Source organism: Corvus kubaryi, unplaced genomic scaffold, assembly GCF_017639235.1.
Source record: "Corvus kubaryi isolate FWS band 111438036 unplaced genomic scaffold, C.kubaryi_AGA036_p1.0 37322, whole genome shotgun sequence".
Taxonomy (NCBI): Eukaryota; Metazoa; Chordata; class Aves; order Passeriformes; family Corvidae; genus Corvus; species Corvus kubaryi.
In genome coordinates, this window is record NW_024581101.1 from 1,631,957 (window position 1) to 1,659,862 (window position 27,906).

A 27,906-nucleotide genomic window follows, 5' to 3' on the forward strand; every position below is an offset into this window, starting at 1 on the left:
AAGCTCATTTGCTATTTTAGCACAAGCCTCTTCTCCACACACAACCCTATGAGGACAAGGCCACCATCACCACCCTGTTGCCTGACTCCATCTGTGTTCCAGAACCAGCAATTCTGGAGCTGCAGCAGTGGCAGGAGCACACAATGCTCCCAGAGCTCACACACAGTTTGCCTTGCAGAGATGCTTGGAGGTTGATCTGACAACTGGTCTGACAGATCTGACCAGAACCAGCTGCTCTAGTGTGGGCTGGAACAGCTGGGTTTCCTTCCTTGCTGCAACATGCCTGCAGCAGCACCAGCTGGCAGGAACCCCCTCCTCTGCCTGCCCCCACAGCCACCCCACATCCAGCAGCAAGGCAGGATGCCAGGCCAGCAAAAGGAATAATAACTGGTTATTTTGCTGCCAGAGCACTTCCCCAGGTGAAAGGGTGGCCAGTCCCCAGCTGTGCCAGTGCCACTGGTCGCTGCCCTACACATCAAGCAATGACAACACATAAAGCCACTACCAGCATCCAACAGACACAGGAGAACTATGAGCTTGATTTCCCTGGTCTCACACAGAGAATCCAGGCTTTGGGTAGATTTAATTGATTATCAATTTCAACGGGTTACTGGAAGGGATGATCTCCCCCCACATTTTTTTTAAGACATAGAGCAGCTGGTGCTGCTGTTTCTGGACCCAGCTCTGTGGAAAATTCCATACACACCTCCTGTAACTGAGACTCCTTCTTTTTGGAAGACAAATGCAAGTGGCGATCCAGCATAGAGTAAAACTTCTCACCATCCTTCTCAAACTTTTTCTTTCTTTCCTGTAGATGCAAGAGGTTGAAGCAGAACTAGTTATTGGCATTTTCCAGATAAGACTATGCATCAACACCAAGATGCTTTGTGCAATACTGCATTCCCATGGACAGATTTTGGTCAACCCAGCCAGAGAACAGGAGGCCACCTCTCATTTGCTCTGCCTTCACAGCCCCTTGCCTATCTTGGGTGCAGTTACACCTCAAGACCCAGTCTAGTAATACTCTGTGGCATAAGAAGTATTTTTTCATGCCAACATCATGGCAAAAGCCCCACCGCTGAGGTGCTGTTCCCTCTCTCAATCTCTTCAATTGGAGACATACATCAAAAACCTATTCACCATCTGCTGATGTGCTGTTCACACAGCCCAGAAACAACTGGGCAAACACTGCAATGTCAGAGACACATCAAGGTCAAGAAAAGGTTCATTAGAGTTCGGCAACTTTCTGTTCTAAAGAGTTTATAATTTGTTTCTGAAGAGTACCAGAAGGAAAGCAGAAGCCTAGAAGGTCGACAGGTGGGCAGGAAATCCTCATCTCCCCATCAGCAGTGGTGCAAAGAGAGCACAAATGAACAAGAGCAGCAAACAGAGACACTCGAGAAGGAACCCCCAAGAGCAGGCAGGGAGCAGCAGAACTGAGCACCAGGCTGTTGCCTCCTGCCTTGCACTGACTGTGATACTGGCAATCACAAAACAACCAGAGTAGGGGCCAGGTTACAAAAATACCCACTTCGGATGGTAACTGAGATATCAGGGATTCCTGGGAGGCAACTAAATTACTAAAATCAGGAAATTCCAGCCTGGCAGCAACCTCAGTGCCAGGTCCAAGCAGTTGAGAGCTTGTGTACACATAGCGCAGGTATGTATGGGATGCCCAGATCCTCTGGCTTTTGAAAGCTCAGGAAAGTGGAAAGCAGTTAGGAAGTTCCAGCTTCCTTGGAAATTTCTGGTATCTTTCAACACCTATCTGCTGAGAGCCCTGAAATCCTGTTCTCATGCCCCCCCTCAGAAATTCATGGATAAACAAGCATACACCAGTGCCACCACAAACCAGAGCAGGTGGACTCTGCCAGACTGCTGCGTATCAGGAATTTTCCTCATGAATTCAGTAGTGACCGCAGCTTCCCCTGCCACGAAGTTTTGCTTCCCCATTCCCACTTGCACGGACTATTCCAGCTGTCTGTCAGGATGTCCTGCACCAGGATGCCTGGGGGCTCCCAAAACCCCTACCTGGGCTCAGCACAGTTGGCTCCTGATAACAGTAACAAGCCTTCCTGCCAGCTGCCTTGCTGGGAAAAGGATTCTCTCCCCACAAGAGTCCTGACATGGCTGTAGTGAAAGTACAGTTACCATAGGGAAATGGCACCAACTCAACTACCCCTGCTTATGTGCAACTGTCTGGAGCAGGGCAGGCTTAGCTCAGGAAACCTTTTCACCCCAGCAATTACATGCCCTGCCCTGCAGACCCTGGAATTACAGGACACCTGAAGGGAAATGCATCCTCTGGAATCACCCCCTGCAATATCAAGTACTGTGACTCCATGTTAGCAACCTCACACATCAGAACAGAGAGATCTACATCAAATCCCGAGGAGCAGAGTCCTTGAAGGGTGAATCCTAATTTAAGCAGTGCAGCAACTGCGGGGCTGAGGCCAGGAAGGACTATCAAAACAAACCACCACCCTCGTGACTAACGCCCTGATCAGCAAACCCAAACCCAGCGCAATGAAAGCATTTGTGGAGCAGCAGTTCCTGTGTCTGTAAGGTCACACTCCCGGGCTGTCTGTGCCACTAATGCACCATCTAATGCAGCCAGGAACTCGTCTTGTTTCCATTTCCTTAACGAGGAGCCTCCAAACCCCAAGGCCACAGAAGTGCAGGCAAGCAGAGCTGTGGGGCTGCAGGCACAGTGCTCCTGTGGCCACCTCCTCACATCTCAGAGGAGATGGCTGTGCCAGCAGCAGGTCCTGAGATGGAAAAGCAAGTGCTGCCGTGGAAAGCGAGCTCCAAACCCAACCTAGAGTTCTGCTGTCTCCACCAAGGTGGCATGCAGAGGTGGTGGTGGCAGCAGGAAAGGGGCTGAAGCCCACTCCAGGTGTCCTCTCTTGCCTCTTGCTGCCAGCAAGCAGCACACATAGGGTGTGTGTATCTGTCCCCACCCTGTGGAGAGGCCAGCAGGAAAGGCAGCCACACTCCAGGCTAGAGCTGGGACCAACCTCTCCTGCTCTCTGGCTGCGAGGCTGCTCACCTGCACCAGGAGCTGTGGGAAAGCACAGGGCAAGGGAACAGCTGCCCACTGGAGCCTGGTGCTACCATGGCCGGGCACAGCAGAGCCCATGGACAGGGAGCAGGGATGGGATGGGCAGGGGGGATGTGCCTCTGGATGCAGCAGCCTGGGAGCACGTGGCTCCTAGCTTGTCCCCAGGAGAGATGACATTGTTGTGGGAGGCTGTGGTGCCTCTGCAGATGGCCACAAGAACCCATGGAGGAGGCCATGAGCTGTGTGTGGCCATGGTGCCCACACAGATGGCCACAGCCTGCACCTATAGGGAGACCACAAATCACTAGGCAGCAGCTTTGCCACCAGCTTGTGGGCAGCTCCCTGTGGGAAGACACGGTGGGTCTTGGGGCAGAGGGGTCACCCCTGCTCAGGGAAAGACTAGTGAAGAGAAAGGAAAAGCCTGGGAGAACAATGGAGCAACAACTCCTTCTGCAGCAGGAGTTGGGAAGCCAGACAGCAACTCCTTTGGGGTGTGACTCCTCCTCTGCCAGCGCCCACGGCAGGCAGGGGCACACGGCTGCACTGGGGACATGGAGCACTGAGCTTCTGGGGATTGAAGGGACTGGGAATGATGTCCAAGACGGACCCATGTGCAACAGGACCACAGTGCAGCATGGCATTTTGGGCCACTAAGAGGGAGCTTGCCAATCATTCCCACTCTGGCTAATTAGCATATAACTGAACAGCAGAAGGATGACCTACAAATCCTTCTGAGTTGGCTGCTGAACAGAGCAAGCCAAGACAAAAAAACAACACCAAAAAATCACTCAGACTGAATCACAATCTGGAAACATTAGCACAAATTAGTTCCTCATGAATATTCAGCAAAGGGTAGCCCCACGTTCCCATTAAGGTTTGCCAAGTCCAAGTGCCACCCATCTTCCTTTCATTGCTCACTGGGAGCAACCAAGCAGATCCCACCGAGTGTAGGCACGAGGCTGCTCTGCAAAAACCCCACGCTGGGAGCTTTGACAGACATTGCTGTACCCAGGAAGGAGCAGGAGCCTGTGGGACAGCACGGGCTGCCTGCTGTGGCAGGTGATCCAGCAGCAGCTCTGGCTGCTCTGTGTGTGCTGGGTCCTGCCCAAACCCCGACTGCTGCTGGCACTAGGGCGACACCGGAGCCCCTCAGCAGCTTCAGGTCCAGCTGACCAAGGGGAAAGGGACAGACAGACTTGCAAAAACTCCCCCTTAACCAGTAGTTGCTAATTAGGATCTTCTGAAATTCCCCTCTTAGGAGAGGTGGAGTGAGTGGCAAGCGAGAAGCCCAGCTCATGGGCCACTTCTCCTCTCCATAAGGAATGAAACACACTTTGCTTGCTGGCAGCCCCCACCTCCATGCACACCTGAGGGGTTTGGGTGCAAGATCAGTGGATGGAGGATCATCACAGCTCATTCTTACGAGGCAGCAGCAGTTAATTCAAAAACAGATTTCTAAAAAGTCGAGGGGTGTAAAAAGAGCAGTTCCATCGAAGCACACAGAGTTCATTCTGATGTTTTTCCCTCACCCACTGTTTTCTCTCAAATGCTCCTTAGGTTCTGCTTCCACAGAGATGAAAGCAAGTAGAAGTTACGATCCCCCCTTCCTTTTAAAATTATAATTAATTAAATTAATAACAGAATTAACTAAGTCCTTTTAGGAATATGTTATCTCCTATGGAAGAACTTTTGACAAACAGTGCAGCTATTCAGCATTCCTCCTGCCCTTACAGTACATTCAAACAAGTTTTTCCCTCTTTTTTTGTTTGCTTTGTTTTTTTTAAAAAAAAGCTGTCTCCTTCCAAGTGAAACTGGAATTCAACTTTTCCTATTCAAATTCTCTTTGACTCAGTAAGTGTGGCCAGGCTCTTCCCACAGTGTCCCAGCCCCACAGTGTGCAGCTGAGCCCCAGGGCTATGGAGAGGGAGGGATGGGGCCTCCATATGTGCCAGCTCCTTTCCACACTCACCCCCTGCCATGAGTGCCAGAGCTGGGAAGTGGGTCAGCTCAGGGGGTCGCAGATCCTCCCTTTTATCTGTGATGTGGCATGGCACAGCACAGCAAGTCACTCACACTGACAGCAAGTCACAGAAAAAACAGTGACCCCACGGGGCTGCGACACGAGGGAGTGGCTGGAGGGGGTCCCAGTGACAGCCTGGGGCTGCCCTGTGTGGGAGCACACCCTCCCAAGGAGACTCCATTCGTCCCGGGAAAACGGGTGAATGCAGACTCAGATGTGTTGGTCAGACTGGCTGTGCTCCAGCCAGAGGCATCACAAAGCCCCGATTCAAGGGCTCTTCCTATTTGGCTCCAGCAGCTCGCAAAGGGAACAGAAAACATCTCACAGAAGGCGACGCTGCCAAAATACGGAAACTAAGCAGAGGGCACGAATTCCCTGTGTCATGTCTCCAGCCTGTTCCACAGCCCAGCCTCAGCCTCTGCCCCTGGTGCAGAGCAGAAAGGGTCCACGGGGTGATGCCAGGCCCAGCAGCAATGGGAGGAACCCATGCTGACAGAGCCCCCTGTGAGGAGCCTCAATTTGTACTTCACACCTTCTGCTGCCGGGTGGGGATGACCTGGGGATGCTTTGCAGGCTAGCAGGTGCAGGAAGGCTCTGTGCCCGAGGTGATACCCGAGGGTGCAGCCCACCAGCAGTGTGGCACAGGCTCCTGTCAGGGAAGCATCAGAGCTGAGGACAAGGGGCTGGAGCGGCTGGGGCTCACTCCCAAACTTGCATCCTCTCAAGGCTTTGGAGTGGCACTGGGGACAGTGGTACCTTCCTGTGCATCCCTGTCAGTGTGAGTACACCTGGATCCTTGCAAGGTGCTGCCCTGTAAGCTCCTGTGTGGGGCACTTGTGCTGAGCCACAGCACAGCCCTCTTCCCACCACAGTGCCCCGGCACCTCTGCAGCTCATGGTCCTCAGAAGAAACAAAACCCAAAACCAAACCACAATGGCTGAGCCACCTGCAACAACTCCCTGCCCTCTGCCACTTCTCCAGCTTCTCTGAGCAGTGTCCTGCCACTATCACCACCCTATGCTTCCACCAGAGCGCCCTGCCCGTCCACAGGGACTGAGGGAGGGCTGCAGGCTGCCAGGTGAATCCATGTCAGTGCCGGGGCTATGGCAGCAGCCCTGCTGAGACCTGTGCCTGCCTGCTGGGCACGGCCGCTGTGGAGCCAGACACAGGCACATGGCCCGTGCATGGAGGCAGCTCGGCTCTCAGGGCACAGCACACTCTGGGAAAAGTGGCCCTCACACACCTTAAGGGCTCTCTGGGAAGAAAGCAGCCTGAGGGACACGAGAGCAGGGGCTGTGGGCAGCACCTCTGCCATGCTCGTGGCTGTAGCTCTTCAGAGGGTTCCACACACCAGTCCTCAGGGCATGGCAAAGGGCAGGAGAGCCATCAAGTATCTCTTCTCAAACCCTGTATTTATTAAATGTCAAAGCCTCCAGATGGGCTGGGCTGAATCCAAGCCCCAAGTGTTCTCCAAAACATCTCCATTTCGGAGCTGGGTCAGAGCCAGCCCCATTTTAAGCTGCCACTGAGTAACGTGGAACCTGGACTTCTTGATAGCGGACAAGGGAAAAATGATCTTTTGTGCTCCACATGTGCAGAATTTGCTTTTTATAGCTTGTTTCTTTAAAAGTTTGGTCCATCTGAAAGACTCATTAGACACTTCATGTAAATATTTCATAACAAAAGCCCTACAACTATAATCAGGTTCTGCCTGCTGGCCTCTGCTGCTTTCCCTCCTTCCCTTTTCCTCTCTTTCCCTTCCTCCCTCCCACTCTACCACACACTTCTCTGCAGAAAGTATTTTATTCTCAACAGCACTGACTGAACAAAGGGGAGAGGAGAAAAAGCAGCAAGGAGGATCTCCTGGTTGAAACAAGCACTCCTTGCTCAGGACGGAGGCAGTGCTGGAATCAGGCCAGGAGAGAACCCAAAGAATTCAGGAAAAGATTTTGGAGCCTCTTATGATTGAAAAATCAGACTAAAAGTCACAGCACAAACCCTCATGCCAGCAGCTGAAAGCCAGCATTGAACAGGGAGTTTCTGAGCGCCTGAAGTCAGAATGCAGTAGAGCAACTGTCTGCTTGTTAACAACAACACGAGAAAAATCTGAATTCAAACACAGTAACAGAAAACAAGTCTGTTTACACTGAAAACAAACAAACAAGCCTTACCTTGGTGAACCCTATCTGCTCCTTCCGGAAGTTTTCCAAAGGTTTTATCAGCAAATCACTTGCGTTCTGCACCTACAGTGCAAAGAAAAAGCATTTTAGTTGTGGGATGCTGATCAATTTTCTCCTAAACAGAGGCTGAACAGGGCTAGAAGCCAAGAACTTTGAGATTTTAATGTTTGTGACTGGAAACTTCTCTGTCTGTAGGTGAAGTCACTTAACCCATCTGTACCTGCTCTTCCCCATTGGTAACACACAGCAAACCCCAGCCACAGCCCAGGAGGCTTTGGGGGTGTCCTGTGGATGACAGGAGGCGTCCCTCACCCTGATCTAACAAGGCTGCTCTCAAATAAAGGATGGACTTCCCTTCTCTCGAGATTCAGCCAGAAGGTTATCTGTAACAGGAACAGCTAGGGAAAAGGGAAAGCCTGCCTGTGTCTTTTCCACTCATGTCTGAGAGATGCTTTCCTGGATGGTGCTCTGCACACCTTTACCATGAATCCACATGAAAGCTCATCCCAGTTTGTATCACTGGCTCCAGCTTCATCCTGGCACTGGGACCAACCTGCTGTCTCCTCCCATCCCCACTTCTGTGACAGGCTCTGTCCCAAGCTCCAGAGAAGGGAGGGGGGAAGAGAAGGGGACAGGACACCACACAGCCATAGCCCTTCAGGGAGTTCAAAGTTGATGAACATGGTGAGTGTGAAACCTCCTGAGGGAGCTGCTGTAGAAGAGAACTGCTCCTACACGTAGAGGGCAAAAACCCCCAACTTTGAAAGTTGGATAGTGCCCACAATCCCTGAAACAATACCTTCCCCTGCTCCCCCCACTGCCAAAGGAGCCACTGTACCTGGGATGTAATTAATAAAGAAGTATCTCAGTGTTTTCCTGGTTTCCTGCTGTTCCTTGCCTGCCCGTGGACCCTCTGGCCCAGCCTGGCAGGAGCTCCTGCTGCTGCACGAGGCAGGGGAATGCAGAGCCAAGAAGCACATTCCTGGCATGCTGTAAGCTCTCCACCGAGCCTAACCTTCATGTTTTTCCTGGAATTAGCAGTGAAATGGGAAGCCAGCACTGGCTCTGGAGGAGCCCTGGAGAGTCTGAGGGCACATGGCAGTAGGAAGCCGATGGCAGTGCATTGTCCTGCAGGAGCTGGGCCAGCACAGATGGGCTCAGAGACACCTGCCTTCCTGCACCCAGCAAAAACGGAGTGAAAGCACTTCTTATTCTTTAACCCTTGGTTTCACCACAGAGGTGGCTGGTGAGCAGCCTGCACACACTGCAGCCCCTCCAGCTGCAGGGCCTGGGGCTCTGTGCCTCCTGTACTGCCTTGGAGAGCCACAGCCCTCCACACCTATTGCTGTGTCTGCCCTGTGCTCAGGGCCCACGGCCATGGGACCATGGACCAGATGAGTACAAAGCACATTCCCAGTGCTCCCAGCTGCCCTCTGATGAGCAGCCTCAGACCGAGGCACATGGGGCTGTGGCCATGATTTGGCATTTAGCCACGTCGAGAATGACAGAGCCCAGTTCCCATCTCCTCACCATCATGGACCTCTCCAGCTCCACTTCATGCAGCAACTCCGCAAACTCCTTAAAGGACTCGGCTGTAAGAAAAGAATAGGCTGGTCAGTGGAGCTGGGATGTGGCACTGGAGTATGAGACACATGTCAGGACACCCCAATGTGGCTGCACCCCCAGCATGGCCGTCTAAAGGCTGGCAGAAAAAACGAGAAGAGTTGGCCCCTTTTGGCAGAAACTGCAGGCTGGCCTTGAGGGGTATTTATCTATGCAAGGGAGAGGAGGGTCTCCCACCTGGGCAATGAGGGAGAGAAGGCCCTGGGAAGGTAAGAAGATGTTAAGTAGCTTTTATCAGTAATTGTGCTATAGAAATGGCAATGTAGGTGGCAGAGAAGGGGCAAATGGAGGGAAAGGCAAGCAGGGGGAAGGGGCAGCTGCCATCCCCAGGGCCTGCAGCAGGACAGGCCCTGTCACAGCAGGAAAGGGCTGCCTGGCCTGCCTGGACAGCTGCCAGCAGCACCAGGATGGGCCTGGCACCTCTGCCATGGGAAGAACTGCAGGTGCTTGCCAGGACCAAGACAAGTGTGCCAAATGAAAATGGCCTGAAATGACAAAGATCACATTCAGCATCAAGAAGCACAAAGTCCATGTACAGGAGGAAAGGCAGCAGGTGTAGACATGGTCACAGACACTGACACCACTCCCCAAAATGTTAGAAGTGAAACAAAAAGATCTCGCTGATCAGCAGTTGTAGCTAGAGTCCAACTACAATAAAAATAGCATTAAACCTTTCCTTTAACAAACTGAAAAAAGAATAATTTAGCCTGGGGGAAAAAAAGACTAGGTGGGAGTAGCTGACTGTCTTGGGCTGACTCACCCCACACCAAGGGGGAACATGCAGCCCTGCCAATCGAAGGAGAATTTGGGAAGGGGCTGAATTTGTCACATGGGAGGAAACCTCTCAGCAGCACAGCTTTGACAGTGCCAAGCCAAACTCCCATCTCTCTGGGTTGCAAGGCAAGGCTGGGCAAACACCTGCCCATGCAGGTAAGCGTGGCTGTGTGCTGGATGCCTGGGGGAACAACCTGATCACCCCAGTGTACCTGGGAACTATCTGGGAGTTAGCTGGGAAAGGTTCCCACAGTTCCAGCCTGCTCAGCACAGCGTGGGGCAAGTCTGGTGAGTCCCAGGTTCCCTTCTGCCCTGGTGGGAACAGCCCGGAGTGGCTTTGTCAGACCCCAGAGCTCTGCAGTTCAGCTGGGCTGGGCTGGGCAGGGCAGGGCAGCACAAGAGGGGCACAGCAGGTGTACAGCAAGGCAGGCACAGGATTAGCTTGTCCCACAGGTCAGGGAGAGGTTGCAACTGTGCTCTGTGTGCAAGCTGAGGGCCCTCTCCCCTCATCCCCAGCGGCACCTTGAGAGAGGTACCTGTCCTGCTAAAATCCAGCGTGAGGATTCATTCTGCAGCTGCCGAGACACAAAAGGGAACAACTGCAGCCTCGTGACACGGGCCCTCAGCTGGCAGTGGCACAACAGACCTTCCTGATGAGTCAGGAACTTCTGAGCTCTCCTCCAGCGAGGGCTCCAGCATCCAGCAATGCAATGCCCCGACGGCTCATGGTGCTCACGCCCAGGGCCACACATAACTGTCACTACAGCTCCCCAGGATGATGGGAAACCTGGAGTGCTTGGACACCAGGGGCCTGAGCCAGGAAAAGAATTATCACGGGAGAAAGAGAATCCAGCCCCAAACTTACAGGGAATATGTCAGTGCCTAAAATGTTCCCTAGCTGGTTTTTTCCCTTTGCTCTACAGGAAGAGCCCAGGAAAATGTTTCGTGGCTCCAGTTATGGAGCAGACCACTGAGTTTGACCCTGCACCACACATATGAGGCTCAGACCCTGCTGCCAGCCCAGCAGTGCCTGGGAGCAGTGGGGTGGATCTGTGCTACTGGCCTGGGTCAGCAGTTGCCAGACCTTGCAGGGCAGCGTGGAGCAGGGGAGCCATCAGCAGCACCACCTGCCCAGCCACACTTGGGAACTGACACCTGGAAATGCCAGAGCGACTCTGCTGGGCAGCCAGAAGCATTCCAGGAAGGTCCTTACAGCCAGAGGATTCCAGGTTCCTGTGCCTGGGAGGGAGGAACACGCCATCCCATTTCACTGCCCCCTTTGTCTCTGCAGGAGCTGCAGATCTGGCTCCCATGAGGAGCACAGGAGGGGCCGCAGCTGTGGGGTAACACGGGTGCATCCATGACCTCTCACGTCCCCAGGGGAAAGTGCTGCTCACGACAGACAACATCAACCCAGTGTCCTGACTGCCACCTGCAGTGTCCCCGCCGCCACCCGCTCAGGTGCCTGGCTGCTCTCTGCCCACACGAGAGAGCAGTGTGACTTTAGCTCTATTTACAACCCAAACACGTTCTCTTGCAGCGCATAAGAAGCGCCTATAAGTGTTCTGCTTCATTCCCATATCCTGCACATCAAATGAGCTCTGCACTCCCACGCAGATCCCTGGCACCCTTGCAGGAGATGGAAGATGCTACGGAGACGCCAACGCCCCACTGCTGTGTCAGGAACAACGAAGCCTCAACCCCTGCAGGAACAGCAGGGCTTGGGTGGGAGGAGGAACACAGCCCAGGCTTCTTCACAGGGAAACCGGGGACCTCTTCTTGAAAAAGCAAAACAAATACTCCCCAGCAAAACTGAAGGGAAACACACTCCTTTCACCACGGAGCGTTTTACATCTGCTGTGATCTCTTCTTGCTCTCCCTCATCCCACAACCCCTTTATTCAACCTCTGCCATTCCCAGCAGCCTTGCTTGGTCATTGGAGCTTTGCCCCTTCCAGCCAAGAGGAGGGACACTCCTTTTGCATGGCTGTTTGCCTCAGACCCCTCAGCTCCCAGGAGGGGCATTTACATGGCAGAGTTCTCCCCTCTCTGACCCAGATGTGTTTGGAAGCTCAGCACCTCTGCTGCTATTAGGATTTGGAAGCTGACTCATTTCCAGCAGGTTTCACCTAGAGACTTTCCATAAAGGAAACAAGCCTTGGAGGGGCAGGGCTGCAATCTGCTTCACATGGCTTTAAATACAACAGCCCAAGGAACAGGCTCTACTTCCTTCCCCTTCTGATGGCAGCCGACAGACCTGACATCAGCAATGTCACACTGCTGCCACTCTTCAACTGCTGCCTGAAAAAAGCTGGTTTTCTTTTTCTTTTCCCCTCTGGGCAGCTCCTGGGAGTAGCCTGGCAAAGACCCTGTGCCCCGCCCCAGGAATGCCCTGTGCTCATTCTTGGAGAATGCCCCATGAGCCTATGGGCAGCCCCAGCCCCTCAGCCCAGGCAGGTGGCCCAAGTGTTTTGTCTCATGGGGCAGGGTCAGAACCCTGGGGGCTGAGGATCCCCTGTTGTCCCTCCTGCAGCCTCCTGTCACCCTGCAGTCCACCCACCCCGCTAAGCCAAGAGCAGATTCATGTGAAACACGTGGGGTTTGGGGCATTCAGACCCTTCGGTTCAGCCCCCTGGGCAGTGGATGCTGAGTGACTCCCAGAGCTGTGCCGGGGGAGGGCAGGGATGTAACTCAGTTCCAGGATCACTAATCCCCAAGCAGATGTGCAGGGAGCAGCCCTGCAAGGCTGCCCAGGGCACAGACAGCCATTGTTTTCCATTTGAGACACATCCAGCAACCCTTTTTCCCAGCAGTTTGCAGCCTGGTGCCTTTGCAGGGCAGCGTGGGGCAGTTTGTTCCTGTGAGGCCTTTCCAACGCAGCCAAGGCAGCTTTGGGGGCAGCACCTGCTGGGCTCCTCTGCAGCACTGGGAAGAGGGGCTGCCTGGGAGTTCACCACACCTCCTCCTGCCCAGCACCTGGCAGCATGGAGCAGGCCTGGAGCCATGGAAAACCTCTGCAAATTATCCGCTGAATTGGGAATGTGAAACTCGACCCGTGACTGTTCAACTTCATAAAATAATCTGTGGAAGAGCTGCCTGGAACCTGGCTCCTGAGGCTGCTTAAAAACCATCAGGCAGGCTAATTCCTAGAGAGGGAGACTGTTCCAGTTACTGGAAGTCAGCTTCAAAAAGCAGAGAACTCACCAATATTGATCTCATCATCCGTTAGGGTGTCACCAATGAAGTCGAACTGGAAGGACTGCAGAGTCTGGGAGAACTTCTGCACTGCTGAGGAGTACCCTGGAAAAGGACAGAGCAGTCAGCTGTGGGTCTCTGCAATTGTTCTACAGAGGCTGCAAGTCTTAGGAATTTATCCTGAATGGAGCAAGACCAAAGGAAGGTATTTATGAAAATCCATAGGCATTGGGAATTTCAGCCCTGCAGAAAATGCTGCAGCATTAATAACCCTCAGTGTGGGACAGAGGCTGCAGAAAGCATTGGCTTTGGGTTTTTTCTCTCTCTGAAAAAGCTTCTGCAGCACTAATGGATGCACCACACAGTACAACAACTGATCAATGGCCTTGTGTACAGCCACATACAGGAAGGGACACTGACACACTTCCCTGCAGGAAAACACATAGGAGATACTCCAGGGCTCTGTGTGCACCGGCACAGCTCCTTGGAGCACAGGGGCTGTCAGACAGGCTGACCACTGTTCACAGGAATTGTTTCATAATACGGGACAAAAATCTGTAGTCAGAAAACAAATGTAAGGGAAAAAGCAGGACTAAAAATAACTGTCCCTCTTTGGGGTCATGGACACAGACAGGCCCTGAGGGAAGGACAGTGCCACAGAGCACAGAGCTGAGCCAGGGGGCTCAGCTGGGCTTGCCCGGGCACCCACAGATGGGCCTGGGACCTGCTGCTCCCGCTGGTGAGGAACAGTCCGGGCTGGAAGCAAAGACACTGCCTGATGTTGGCTGTGGCTCAGATCAGATTATTTTTGGACCTTCCAGAGAAGTTGCTGGCCCAAAGGATGCTTTGTGCCTTTGCACCCTGTGTGGCTGCAGGACGCGGCTGGACGGCGTCTGCTGGCACTGGCAGGGGAGCCCTGGGACGGGGCACTGACACCACAGCAGAGCCCAGCCCAGGGCCAGTGGGATCAGCACCAGTGACACTCACTGGATCGACTACACCATCTTGCACAAAGCTACAACAAATTCCTGAGATACAAACAGACGGAGGCTGCACTTGCCTGACCTCAGGAAGTAGGATGTAGGCGACAAAAAGAAAAGCAAAGGAATAATGTTATACTCCAATTTACATTGCTATTTTCCTTAATTTGGGACTCCAGCTATAGGCACAGTCGCAGGCTGGACTCCTTTGTGGTGGTGCACAGAGATGACACTTTCAGAAATTCAGGAAATTGCAAGTGGGGAAGATGTGATGGCACAGACGTTAACGTGCAACCAGCTCCCACTACTGCTTTACCAAACCAGCACCATGATTGTTGTATATAGGAACTTGGTGTACATGGATGGGTTTTCTTTAGTTTGAAAATAAAACTTACTACTGTGGTGGCAATCATGGGATGTTCAGAAATGCTGCTGTGAAGGGGAGAGAAAAATTGGACAACACTGAAATGGATGTTGGGGAACAGAAATCAAGTGGCCTGTGTGGGATACCAGCAGGTCCCCAGACTGCCCTGCTTTCCCTGTCCCCAGGTCAGGAGCTCCTGCCCCTCCCCAAGGTCCCCAGGCAGGCATGGACAGGGGGAGAACCGGGTCCCTGGTGCAGGCTCAGAGCGCAGTCCCCGCTTCTCCCTCAAAAGCCTCGTTCAGCAGCTCCCTCCGATGGGTCAAACCTTTGCTCCTGAATGGGCAGATTCAGGCCTGAATGTTGCTATTTAGCCCCAGCTGCCAGAGGCTGGAGCACGTAAATGGGTGAACTCTCACACAGAACGATGTCATTGACTTGATGGAAAACCTCAGCAAATAATTCCCCCTCAGTCCCCCAGCGCTCGCTCAGACCAGGCCGAAGGCTCATTCAGCCCTCGCTCAGGGGAATCTTTGTTCATCCCCCTGCAAACCCCCATCACCATCCCTGACGCTGCTGCGGCCCCATCCAGCCCCTCCCCTGCCACTGGTCACAGGTGATGTCCAATCCCTCCCTCTGAACAGCCCTCCCGGCCCAGTGTGTGTCCTTGAGCCCCTCTAAAAGCAGCAGCACTCCCAGCCAGCGTCCATCTCTCTGTCTGTCCATCTGTCCCCTCCATGGGTGCTGGCTGGGGCAGGTGACAAGGCACCATGGCTCTGGTGTCCCCTTGAGCCAGGAGCACGGCAGCACATGCAGGTCCCGCGGGTGGCACCTGGCACAGACAGAGGCTCTCCGTGTGCCGCGTGTCCCTGCCAGCCCAAGGGAGAAGGAGGGAGAGAGGGAGAGTGAGCGTGAGCCTGCACCATGTGTGCCTGGCAGGCTCTGGAGGAGCTCTTAATGGAAACCAGGCTCCTCCAGACCAACACAACTCAGCTTCCACACGTACAGAGCCTTGGCTGAACACTGGCTCCTGACAGAGCTCCTGTGTGCATGCACAGGACAACACTGCTGCTGCTGCAGCGCTGTCACAGCTCTGGGGTGTGACTGGGACACAGCATGGGGCTGACTGACTGCTGGCACTGTGGGACAGCTCTGGGGTGTGGCTGGGACACAGCATGGGGCTGACTGACTGCTGGCACTGTGGGACAGCTCTGGGGTGTGACTGGGACACAGCATGGGGCTGACTGACTGCTGGCACTGTGGGACAGCTCTGGGGTGTGACTGGGACATAGTATGGGGCTGAACGACCACTGGTACTACGGCAACATAGGATGCCCCCGCTCAGGGGCTGTGTCCCTGCAGGGCTCAGCACGAGGGCCTGAGGCAGAGAATCGGCATCAGTGCTCAGAAACACTTGGTGAGACATTGCCCCTTCCCTTGGTGGCACCCGAATGGCAGTGTGGTGACACCAGCGATGGTGCAGGACAGGGGGGCCGGGGAGAAAGAGATAAGCCATGGCTACAGGAAAGAGGCTTGACCACAGGAAGGGGCCAGCAGGATGAGATATGCTGTGTGGAAAAACGGGGCTCCATCCCACGCTGGGAGAGATAAGTCTGTGTTCTCCCTTGTTTTCACAGTCGGAAATGTTTTCCCTCCCAATACAAACACTCGGTTGCCAAAGTCTCCTGCTCTGCGCCCCCAGAGCCTGGCAGGAGGGAGAGGCGGCTGCAGGGCCTGTCCTGCTCCCCCAGCACCAGGACCCAAGGATCAAGGAATAATGCCATGCTTCAAGCTGGAATATCCCCGCGAACAGCACGCCAAGGCTCAGCACTGCCCCAAGGACCCTGCCTGCTCAGCCTGTTTCCATGGAAACACACCAACATGAATTTGATCAGGAGTCCTCAAGGACTCTTCTCCCTTCCAGCGTCAGGAAGCAATGCCAAGTTTCACCATTTGTGGTCACAATGATTTACTCTTCTAGTAAAAATGAAGTTCCATCCCTGCACAGAGTGGCCCCAGCTGGGCTGCGGGGCAGGAGTGGGGAGCAGCAGTGCCAGCTGTGTTGGCCTCAGGAGGCACACAGAGAACTCGGGGCTCTATTTATGTGTGGATAAACACACCTCCAGAGCCAGCAGCTCTGGAAGGATGGGCCTCATAGCCTGCTCAGTATGGACCTGGAAGGATTCTCACTTCAACCTTTCACAGCAACCACAGGTAACCAAAAACCACAAACAAAAATGTGCTGCTACCACTGCAAAAGCCACAGGCCTCTGACAAAACACAAACACAAGCAGAGCCCCAAACCAGGCTGTGCTACTGCTTTTTCCTCCACTGCTTAGAATTTAAACCAGAAGGAAACCATCACCACAGGACAGAGCCATGGGGGAACAGGGTGAGCAGACAAGGCCAAAGAATGGGGCACAGAGGTGTCGCTTGAGGGTCTGCAGTGCTTAAGGTGACACAGGTGCACATCCTTAATTAGCTTTACTAATTGCAACCCAGAGGTCACAATCTGTGTGACTGCAGTGGTCCATTCCCAAGAGAGGAAACCATGCCCCTGAGCACACGGAAATAGAAGTGGCCGTGACAACCAAGCTGTAACAGCTATGGGGACCAGCAGGATCTCTGCACCAGGACAGGAGAGCCGTGCTTGGGCTGCCTCATTTAACACCACAGGGACACAGTGGGACATCGGGGGTGGCACAGGTGCAACGAGCAACCTGATTTTTGAAAAGAAACACTTTGAAAACCAACAGACATCTCCAACTGTGCAGGAGAGCAGGTGGGGAGGGTACACCTCACACTGGCCAGGGCCAGGCTGCCAGCACTCTCACCCCCGTTATCCACACCCAAATAGCCCTTGTTTATGTGACACTCGTTGGCTGTGCAGCAGCTGGTATACACAGCACTGCTCTGCTTCTTCCTAGGAAACAGCCAGATGGGAATTGCTGCTCCTCCAGAAGCACAGGGGCTGAGCAAGCAGTGGGTTCAGCAGCCCTTTGGCTAATCCTCATCACACGCTGCTCCCTGGGCATCGCACTGAAAATTAAGAAAGGAAAACCAAAATAAAAATACATCCCCCCCCCCCCCCCAATCATTGCAATCATTGGTCAGTGACACTCCCAGTGCAAAGGCAGTCCTGAATCTAATCTGATCCAACTGAAAGCATGAATAGCTGAACAGTGATGGGGCTGCAGCATCCCTGTCCTGTTCCTGGGAAGGGACAGAATGTCCTGGCCCACGCTGGAAGGTGCGAAGTGACTTTAACCAATCTCCCTGCCTGCACCTATGCATGGGCAGCTCGGGGAAGAGCAGCCAGCAGAGATTTCTATCGGGGAAAAAGTAATTCCAGAGCTTCTGCATCTCCCTGACCCACAGATTGCAGTGCCAGAGCAACTCAGTCACAGCTTTAGCAACCCATGAAGAAAACCCGTAAGGAAGCAATAAGGAGAACCCAACCTGGGACTGACCATGGCAGTGCAAATAACCAGAGCAAAAGTAAGCAGGAGCTCCATCATTGCATTTTGCTTTCTTCTTTTTCAGCTTGAAAACAGAACTATCAAAGCCGGCCACACACTTCCTTTCAAATAAGCAAACAAAAGACAATATAAGTTCACTCTGTCCTTAAAAAGAGTATTTTAAGACATGGAAATTTTCAGGTTAGGATCTGAACCCTGGAAGTCCATTTCTGTCAGGGAAACGTTGCAAGACCCTGACACACAGCAGCTGAAGACACACCTACATTTCCTACCAGTGGCCCCTATGGACGATTTTCTCCTCTCTGGTGGAGAGCTGTGCACAGCATACATACAACATGTGAAATGCCACTTTTCCCAGCACGCAGAGAGAGGGCTGCGATTCCTGAGGGGAAAATAATGTGCCCATTGTTACCAACTCCCACCAAAGCATTCCCCGGGGAGTTGCATGACTAAAGAGATGGAGCTGATCCCCATCACCAGCCTGGGGATGAGGTTCTGGACATGGTACCCGACCCACTGCTTCCCAGGGATTCTCTGTCCTTGCTGCAGAGCTTTAGGAGCCAACACACAAAGTATGTGGCCAAGGGGCCAGACTCTTCTCCGAGACATTGGATTTACACTGTGTGTACTACCTGCATGAAGTCCCCAGTCTCTGTCCCACCAAAATACCTCAGCCTGGAAAGCCATGAGATCCCCCCACTGAGCCCAGATGTGCCATTAGGATCAGGAGTAACAAGCCCTGACTTATGCAACACTCCCAAGTACTCTACAGCTGCTCAAACACAGAAACATGTTGATTTTCTCAGATGAGGATAAAAAAATAACGTTCCGATCAGCCTTCTAGGTAGTCCCAAATCCACACAGGATCCCGCAAGGAATCCAGCCCTCTTGGTGCTGCCCAGAGGAAAGATGCTCAGCACTAGGGAATTACGGAGCAGCCCAGGACAGGCAGTGCCTGGCACTGACCCAGGGCAAGCCGTCCGCAAGTGCCCCTGAAGGCTCTGTGGGGACTCAGAAATCCTGACACATTGGACAAAGGCCATTTTTCCCACACTGACACGGGTTTTCCACTTGCCAGGAGTAAGTGGCTAGCATGGACTGCTAAAAATAACTTGCTATATTTAGCTGTGCTTTACAAATCTCTTGCAAAGGAATTTACTGGATGTCTCACACTCTGTCACACATTTACCTCTCCTAATCAGCCCTTCATTAACTGACTTGTTCATAAGCTGCTGCTTCCCTTTCACAGCCAGTCCAGCCCAGGCTCCAGGCAGCAGAGTAGAGCTGTACTCCCAGTAAAAAGAAATTTTTCAGTACCTCCCCCTAACCAGGGACCTTTTGCTCTGCAAGCTGGTTACCTGCCCTCTGGACTATCGCCTCCACTCACACATCCCCCTCCCACTCTCCCTCCACCCTCCACAGTTTCTGTTTCCTGTCCTAAACTTCAATCTTTTATTCTCATGAATTCTCCTCCTTGCCCAGCCAGCCTTGTGGGAAGTGCCCAAACTTGCTTGACAGGCTTGTTTTCTTATTTACTGTTAAATTAAAAACCCAAGTACCCACACAGAAGTGGTTCACACTCATCATATAATTCTTGCGCCTGTCTTATCTCCCTCATTGCCTGATGGAAACTGGCTCTGCTGAACCTGCCATGCTCCAGAGGAACTGGCAAGGGTTATGAGGCTGCACTGAAGCTCAAGGCAGTTAAACACACAGACAGGCTTTCCTGGATGCCTGGAGCAGAAGGAGACCATGGGTCTCCTCGCCAACAGCTTGGAAGTTTGGCAATGTATCAGCCCAAAACCCCAACCAAAACACAAAGCAACCAAGCAAAACTGGAAGGACAACAAAGTTTTGGGGTATAATGGTCTGTTTTGGAGAAAACTGGGAGCGAGTGATGTGGGATACAGCTTCTGGGAGAAGGACGCACTCTTATCCTCCCTCGGATTAAGTTATCTTCTTCCCAAGACCTCCACAGCGACAGATCCATTGACCAGGAAGAGAATCACGCAGCATTTCAAAGCAAAGACATGGAACATTCTCCCAGTGACACTCACTGGCTTGTACTGGTTTCCTAGAGAGTGGCACTTCAGGCTGTATGTTTAATGTTTTTATAAAGGACAGTGTGTTGGTTGAATTTTTTTAATGATTTTTGCATCTGAAACACGAGGGCAGCACAGGATGCTGCAGCACAGCCTCCTGCCTGGCCCAGCACACCCAGGGCACCCCCGCTCTCCCCACCAGCAGCAAAACTCCTGCTGGCATCAGCACTTCCCTCAGCGCTCCTCAGGAAGAGCCATGGGTAAAACTGCACTTTGGAAGCCTGAACTTCTCAGAGAACAGATTTTTCCCCTTTGGCATTTTGCTGGCCTTTCAAATCAACCTTGCAGCCCTGCAAAGCTGGAGGAGTTGCTTCAGCAAAACTGGAAAGAGACACAGGGCAGCCAGCCCAGAACATGTGGCCAACTGAAGTGGAAGTTAAGCAAAGATGAGCGGCCTTAGAAATCAGCAAAAGTGGTGAAAGGCGCAGTAAGAAATAATGCAACTGTTTTTTTGGCAAATGCTCCCGGGGTCGCAGAGGCAGAGAAGAGTCACCCAGGAGGAAATGCCGTTGTAGTCCTTTGGTTCACCATGGACCAAGCCCAACCGCGGGGCTGGTGCTGCCACACCTGCAGGAATTCCAGACCACCTGGTGTCCCAATCCGACTGTCAGCACACCAGGGAATTGCTCAGCACTGTGCTGGAGCGCACTGCACCCAGGAGTAGGAGGGAGAGCCACAGTTGGGGAACAGTGCCCAGCTCTGTGGGCACTGGCACTGCTGGTGGAGGTGGTGCTGGCGTTCCTGTGCTGGGCAGTCAGCAGCTCCCAAACCCTGCATGGGAGGCTCCAAGGGCGGCAGGCAGTTTTCCTGAGAACTCCCAACACAAAGGCTGCCGGACGCCTGCCCCTGCAGCAGGGATGGCCAAGGTGAGTCATGGGGATGGTGCTGCCAGGTGAGCCCCGGGGATGGCAGTGCCAGCTGAGCTGTGGCTGTGGCAGCTGGGGGACACTTCGGGGCTGGAAGCCAAGCAGGCAGCCAGCTGGAAGCAGGGTGACGTTGGCAGGTGGCTCTAGCTGCTGCACCTATTTATACATCTGTTTACATCACTATTCTATTCCACAGAAGCCAGTTACCACCTTCAGAATGCCAGCCTAGGGACAGGTCCTAGGGGTGGGGAATAAAGGACGGACTCTTTGAAAAATAAAAATACACGAAGCAGAGCCATGGAAAACAAATGGATTTTCCCCTCCCTTGGGACGAGTTAGCTGTCAGGGAGGGGCAACAGCCGCTTTCCCAGGGGCATCAGGAGAGCGAGGGCAGAGCTGCAGAAATCCCTGCAGTGCTCCAGGCCACCCAGAGCCCCCGGCTCCGAGAGCAGCCGAGCAGGCTCTTGGCACGGTGCTCTGGCGTGAGCGGCAGAAGAGGGTGTGCTCCAAGATCCGCAGCTCCCCGCTGTACAGGCAGGACGGACACAGGGAAAACAAACATGAAAACAACGGACTCTTAACCGAGGCAGAGCACGAGCAATTCCCACAGAGACATCTTATGATCTGCAGAGCCCTCACATGCATCTCCCTGCAGCCCCCCTTCCCAGGCAGGGCAGGTTGCGACGGGCAAGGGAGCCGCACTCGCTCCACGCACAGATGATTTCAGAGTTTCCTTCGATAAGGGCGCAGCGGGGCCGGGCCAGAGGCCAGCTGAGTCACGCAGCACGCCGGGGAGGGATCGCCAGCGCCTTACCAGCGATCCGAAGTGGTTCAGCGTGGGAAGGAATGCGCATCCCTCCTGATCCAGGCTGGGAGACAACACCAGCGTGGGCATGGCCTGTCCTGCACCAGCTGGCACCTCCTGGGAGACTCCTGGGCACCATCAACCTGACCAACACTGGGACAGTCTGACCTGCAGAGCACTCTTAGGGGGGCTTTGCCAAGAGCTACCTCCACTCTGGGCACCTCTGCAAGGACTTGGGGGGTCTGGCTCTGTGCTTCCACCTCAAACGGTCGCCCAATGCTCTGCAAGTCCCCAGTTCATCCTGTGATGGCACAGGAATAGGTTGTGTCCCTCGTTCTCCATTTTCACAGCTAAAAGGTTTAGTAACATTAATAAATCTACTCTTGTTTTAAACATTTTCAGGCTCTTCAAAATCAGGCTTGGCTGGGGGAACAGGATAAAAAGGAGAGAGATCAGACTGAGAGAGCAACTGACTTCTGGGCTGTACTTACAGACTTTATCTCAGGCTATTCTGCTGCTCTTATCATCACTTGAACAACTCGTGACTGCACATTCACCTGCATGGAGAATTCAGTGACAGGAAAGGACACTGGGCAGAGAGGCCATGTTTGAATGTGCCCCGGGAAAAAACAGCCAGCACGGCCCGGGATCACCGCTCCCAGCGTAGCAGCTTGGCCAGCGGTGCTGAGGAGGCTGTGAGACACAACACAGGCTGCTGTGGACAATCCACCATCACTAGAACAGAAACAACAAGGTTCCAAAAGCTTTCTCATTCACACGTGTCAGAAGCTCAGACAGAAGCTTTATGTGTTTGGAAAATTTGTTTAATGCTGAGTAAGGAAAAATAACTGCTGCCTGCTGAACTTCTCCAGCAGTTCCAAAGCTGCAGCATTTTGGTGCTCAGTATATGTAAATGGTGCTGATTGTTCACCAGAGTTTTTTCTATGAACGCACAGTTCTCCAAACCTCTGTGTTCTTGCTAGGCAGTGCCGCAGGGCAGTGCTCCAGACACTGCAGCCCCCACAGCAGCGCTTGCCCCTCTGTCCCTGGAGAATGGCCCATCCTGGCACTGCAGCCCCTCCCTGCAGCCCAGATCCATGGTTGGGCAGCCAGGGATAAGTGCCAGAGCCACGCTGTGTGGGCAGGAGGATGCAGTGTGGCCAGGACGTGCCACAGGTGTCCAGCCACGTACTGCAGCAGAACGGAGCGGGGACACCGCTGTCACCCACAGAGTCAGGCTGGCACCCAGCAGGACAGAAGCCACCCATGAAAAGCCTAGGGGCAAGCATGGGATGCCACATCTGTAGTTATTGGTGTGCCACCAACAGTATTAGGAAATGAAATATTCCAACAATATCTCAAGAAAAAAGCCAGAAAAGCTGAGTCTTCACACAGTGACTCAAGAGGAAACTCTTAGGTCAGCAGCAACACTGCTATGAGCCGTGGGCTGTGAGACACACAGAATATGGATAACACCCACATCTTCCCAGGGAAGGAGCCAGAAAAGGCAGCAGAAGATGGATGAAAAGCTCCCTGCATGCCTCATGTGCAGCACAAGAAAAAAATATCCTTAAACACACGAAAACGACGTCACCTCTTGTCCCGGCTTTTGTGCCGCTGTACGCAGGCGAGTCCTCAGGAAGCATATCTGGGCTGCAAAAAGCCATCACAAAATCTTGCATGTTGGTTTGTTTAAGCTGGACCAAGGGTGGTCCAGAGCCCACCCACCAGTCCCCGAGCTGGCAGGGACAGGGCTGGCTTGGTGCTGTTGCCAGCTGCCCCTGCTCATATTCCTGCCCTGGCCTTCCTAAAAAAAACCAAGCCCTGGGCACACCTGGGCATGGACAGAGCAGCTGTAACCAGCCAGTGGTTCCCGGGGAGGAGGCTGGGGAGCAGCAGGGAGGGAGCGAGGGACACGGAGCTGGGCCCGGGGCCATCACGGCACAGCCCCGCGCCGAGCCACCGGCAAAGCAAACCCAACAGCGACAACTTGCCCGGGGAGCTGCTCCAGGAGGAGCAAAACCCAGCAAACACATCCCTGAGCCCCAGAACACAGGGTGGGATCTGCCTCGCAGCTGGATCTGGTAGATCCTGTGCCCGCCCCTCGTCCTTCCTGACTGCACTGAGGATACTGGCAGCTGGGGGTGAGTTGGTTTTTTTTGAGTTTTTGTTCTTTTTTCTGCTATTGTGTTTTAGTCTCTGGTTAAAGCATGTCTGGTTTAGATTTGCACTAACTGGGGCCCTAGTCCTGTGCTCAGAGCCTGCAGCCCAGGAGCAGGAGCTGCTTCATCAGCAGCTGTTGGAGGCAGAGAGACCCCTTCTGCCCACCTGTGCTGAGGATGCCTGCAGGGCACAGATGCTCCCAGGGAGAGCTGGGGTCTGACTATGAGTGTGATGTCTTTTGGGACCTTTAGAGCTGGGAAGTCAGGAGACAATTTTACAAGTTACCAGCAGTAACTGGTGCCCTTAGTGGCTGAAATCCTCAGCGAGGATGGGGAAGACCAGCAAGGAACTGACAAGTACAAGAGATCACATTATGGCTGGAGGAGAGTGATGTATTTTCCAGCAAGTCATTTTCCCCCTGCTCCTTACTGTCTCATGGCTAAGCTGTCTTTGTGGGACAGGACATTGTCACCGCAGTGCCTCAATGCCCAGCTGTGCCTCCCAGCAAAGTTGATGCTTGCCTGGGGAGCTGCAGCCTCTCCTGGTGTGGGACAGACTCCTCCTTCTTCCCCCTTTTCCAGAGGAGCTTTAGGGTTGTTTGGACACAGTACCCAGGACCTGGCTGTAACATACTGCAGGAACAGATTCCAGCCATTCTCCCCACAGCCTTCCCATGAACCAGGACATGGCTTTCTGGGGAACTGGGCAGACAGGCTGCTCTGGGTGGCTTCAATCCCATTAAAATAACCTGTTCCAAGGCCACGCTGCTTCCTGCACTCCACAGCATTAAACCCCCAGGCACCACATCCAACGACAGCACAGAAACCTGCCCAGAACAGGCCTGCCACGCTGAGGGACACAGCATTCCCTGACGGGACAGGCCAGTTCCCACACACAGCGCTGTGGGACCAGCAGAGATGATGATGATGGCGTGACCTTCCTAGGGTGCCCAGGGAACCCCATTCTTGGGGAAAAGCCCAGACAGTCCCTACACATTCCTTTATCACATTATTCTTCAGAATGAAGAGCTCACAGCACCAGGGGAGGCTGGGAACTGCCAGCACAGTCCCAGGCACTCTGCAGAACTCCATGCTGGACAGAAATCAAGTGCAAAACCACATACACAACATTTGCATGAGAACTCACAGCTCTTCGAGCTTCAAAGGACAATTTTCACCATCACAGCACTCACAGGTACTAATGAGAGAAGCCTCAATCTGACATTTCTCCAACTCCATTTGATATGTAATTGGGAGAGAAGATCAAAGACCAGGGGAAATAGGTAGGTTTGCATTATCACACACACAGCAGAGCACAGTGAGCAGGAGAGATTAAAGAAACCCACACTGAAGCACAGAAAGAAACTGCTGTAAAGCAGCCATTCTTACAGCCAGGGAGTCACAACTTGTGACACCCCAGTGGCCTCGAGCGTGTGCCCTGAGCGAGGCTCCTCTGTCACACAGTGCTGGCCATGGCGAACTCTGGGCACGGACAAGCTGCTGTGGGAGCTGAATCCCCAGTGCCCACATCAGGCCCTGATCCTGGCCAGCCCAAGGGAATGGGCACCAAAATGAAGGGATGGACACCTCCCAGTCCCTCTCCCTCCCTGACCAGGGACAGGCCATGGTGGTCTCAGCACTGCCAGCACAACATGTGGGACCAGCATCGTCACTTGGCACTGCCAGTGACTTTCTGCACTCCTGGCACAAAACCCAGGGGATACAGCCAACTTTACAACAAAAATAATTCCCATTTCTGACTCAAAATATTATTTTCTATTATTGGTTTTCACATCCAAGACTGTTAAAAATGTACAATATTATTCTCTGCTTTAGTCAGTTAAATTCCCCACTGGGCAATACCTTATACTTTGTCCCCAGTGGTGTCCCTACTCATCTGTTGGGGGGGTGTCAGTCAGCAAGAGAAAATACCACACTCAAAGGCAGCACTGGTGGGGCTGTGACTGCAGGACGACCCTCACGAGGATATGGTGGGCTGCAGGACCCCGGAAGAGCTTCACCCCTGGGATTTTGTTTGTTCCAGCTGGTGACACATCAGTTGGGTGGAGGGAATGGAACCAGTTTCTCTTAATCCATGAAAGGCCACAGGAGTTTAAAGCGCCCCAAAGTGCCCCCCTCATTCAGGTAACCTGGCCTTGGACACTTCCAGGGATGGGGCAGCTACAGCTTCTCTGGGCAACCTGTGCTAGGGCCTCCCCACTCTCACAGGGAAGAATTTCTCCCCATTATCCCATCTAACTCTGCTCTCTTTCACTTTGAAGCCATGGTCCTGTCACTCCATTCCTTGTCCAAAGTCCCTCTCCACCTTTCTTAGGCTCCTTCAGGTACTCCCCCCTCTATCCTCATTGGCTCTCACTCTCCTGATGGGACCACCACCACCTTTGCATCGCAGCGGCTGAGGGCACCTCCATCCCACCCTGTCCAGGAGCACAGAGGGATTGTCAGCCATGGCTGTCTGAGTGGACACTGGCATCTGCCAGCTGCCACCTGGTCATGGTGAGGCCATGGCCAGTGAGTACCCCAGATTCCCACCCACAGCTCCGTAAGGATAGGATTCACAGATATATCTATTTTTTTAAGTTATCTGTTAATTAAACACAAGGAGCTGATGGAAGTCCAGGCACGATTGGCCCCAGCACCTCCCTGGCAGCCTCGTGGATCAGCTACAAAATCACCCCACAGCATTTCAGGCAAGAAATCCTCAGCCCTGGGGGTCCTCGGTGCTGTCTGGGTGTGCTCTGCTTTCTTCTGCTTCTGCCCTTCCTCCCTGGCCAGTCTCCCTGGGCCGGGTCTGCTGACCCAGCGAAATCCCTCACATCCCTCTGCACTACAAACACTGAAAAGGGAAATGGTTTTGAACAAAGTGATCAAGAAAAGCATTTCCATTAATAAGCAGGTTTGTTTAAATCCCTCTGATTTCCATTTTGCTGGTGTTTTATTTGCCCTGGACTGCACAGAGATTTGGGGTTTTGTACCCATGTTAGGTCTCACAGCCCTGTGACGTCAGCAGTTTCAGTCACACCAGCTTTTGTCTCTGCTGCTTCCAGATGGGCAAACACGGGCTATTCCAGCCACAGCCTCGATAACAAGGAAGCTCTGAATTATTCTGAACAAAAGGGCAGCAGCTAAACCTATTAACACCAACAGAAACCAACCAGCTGGCAGGAAAACCATGTGTGACCAGCGTGGATTGTCTGTGTCCCTCCACTGCCCCCATGGATGCTCTGCTGGCCCGGGCCTGGACTCTACTGCATTGATAACAGCAGAGAATCATGGAATCATTTGGATCGGAAAAGATCTTGGAAGATCATCGAGTCCAGGAGGGTATGGGAGATGGCACAGGGAAGGTGTGTATGAAGGTGTATCTGCAGCTGTGGGGAGGGAAAACAAATCTAAGCCGTCAGAAGGTCAGTGTCAAACACATGGGACTTGGTGGTTTCAGGTGACACAACCTGGCCCAGGTGCTCTGGTGATCTGTCAGCACTTCTGAACAGGCGACTCCCGCAGAGTCAACACTGAAATCGACATTTCATTGGGAGAAATGCTCACCGTGATTTAAAGAATGACAGAACAACGACAACAAAAGGAGGACTTACAGCAGGGCTCTGGAAGGCCCCTCTCATGCTCACAGTGGTCCCCCAGGGTGACGAGATGCCCAACGATGAACCCACCACGCTCCCCCCGCGCTTGGGAGACGCAAAATAACGGAGCACCCTCTCCGGACAGGGATCACGGTCCCCAAACCAGCACATGCCTGGGAAGACTCGGCCGGTCCCGCCGCCGGTGTCAACCCAGCGGGACGGGGGATCGGCCTGTCCCTGCGTGGGGACAGCCGCGGGTGGCCCCGGGGGTGGCAGTGCAGGGACAGGGACACGCCGGGGGTGGCGGGGGCGGTGGCCGCTGCCCGGGGAACGCCAGCCCTCCCCAGAGCGATGCAGGGCACGGGGCCAAAGCGGCTCCAGCACGGGGCTGCAGGCGATGCCCAGGGAACGGGACACACCTCAGTGACCGGCCGAGCCCTGCCCGGACCCCCGCCCCGGCCCGCTCACCGCGGATGGCGGCGATGAGCGCGTTGCCGTCCTTGATCACCTCCTTGATGAACTTGTTGGTTCGCTCCAGCTCCTGCTCGTAGCACTTGAGGCGCTCGCGGAAGTCGGGGCTGTCCAGGTAGCAGTCGCTGAACTCCAGCGGCGGGTGCCCCATGGCCGCGGCTCGGCCCGGCTCCGCCGCGCTGCGCCTACCGAGCGCTGCCGCCGCCCCGGGCGCCCCGCGCCGCCG

The 27,906-nt window shown here is 53.7% G+C and overlaps 1 protein-coding gene across 2 annotated transcripts in view; it reads right to left on the bottom strand.

Moving 5' to 3' along the window:
- OPHN1 (oligophrenin 1) overlaps positions 1–27,900 on the bottom strand; it is a 51,504-nt gene extending 23,604 nt beyond the window's left edge. For both annotated transcript variants that reach the window (XM_042029216.1, XM_042029215.1), the window contains exons 1-5: positions 27,678–27,900; positions 12,862–12,957; positions 8,792–8,853; positions 7,253–7,324; positions 707–808 (exon numbers count right to left, since the gene is read on the bottom strand). In XM_042029216.1, the coding sequence (XP_041885150.1) occupies positions 707–808; positions 7,253–7,324; positions 8,792–8,853; positions 12,862–12,957; positions 27,678–27,831 (486 nt within the window). In that variant the 5' untranslated portion in view covers positions 27,832–27,900. The remainder of the gene's footprint in view (positions 1–706; positions 809–7,252; positions 7,325–8,791; positions 8,854–12,861; positions 12,958–27,677) is intronic.
- Positions 27,901–27,906: the final 6 nt, after the last annotated feature.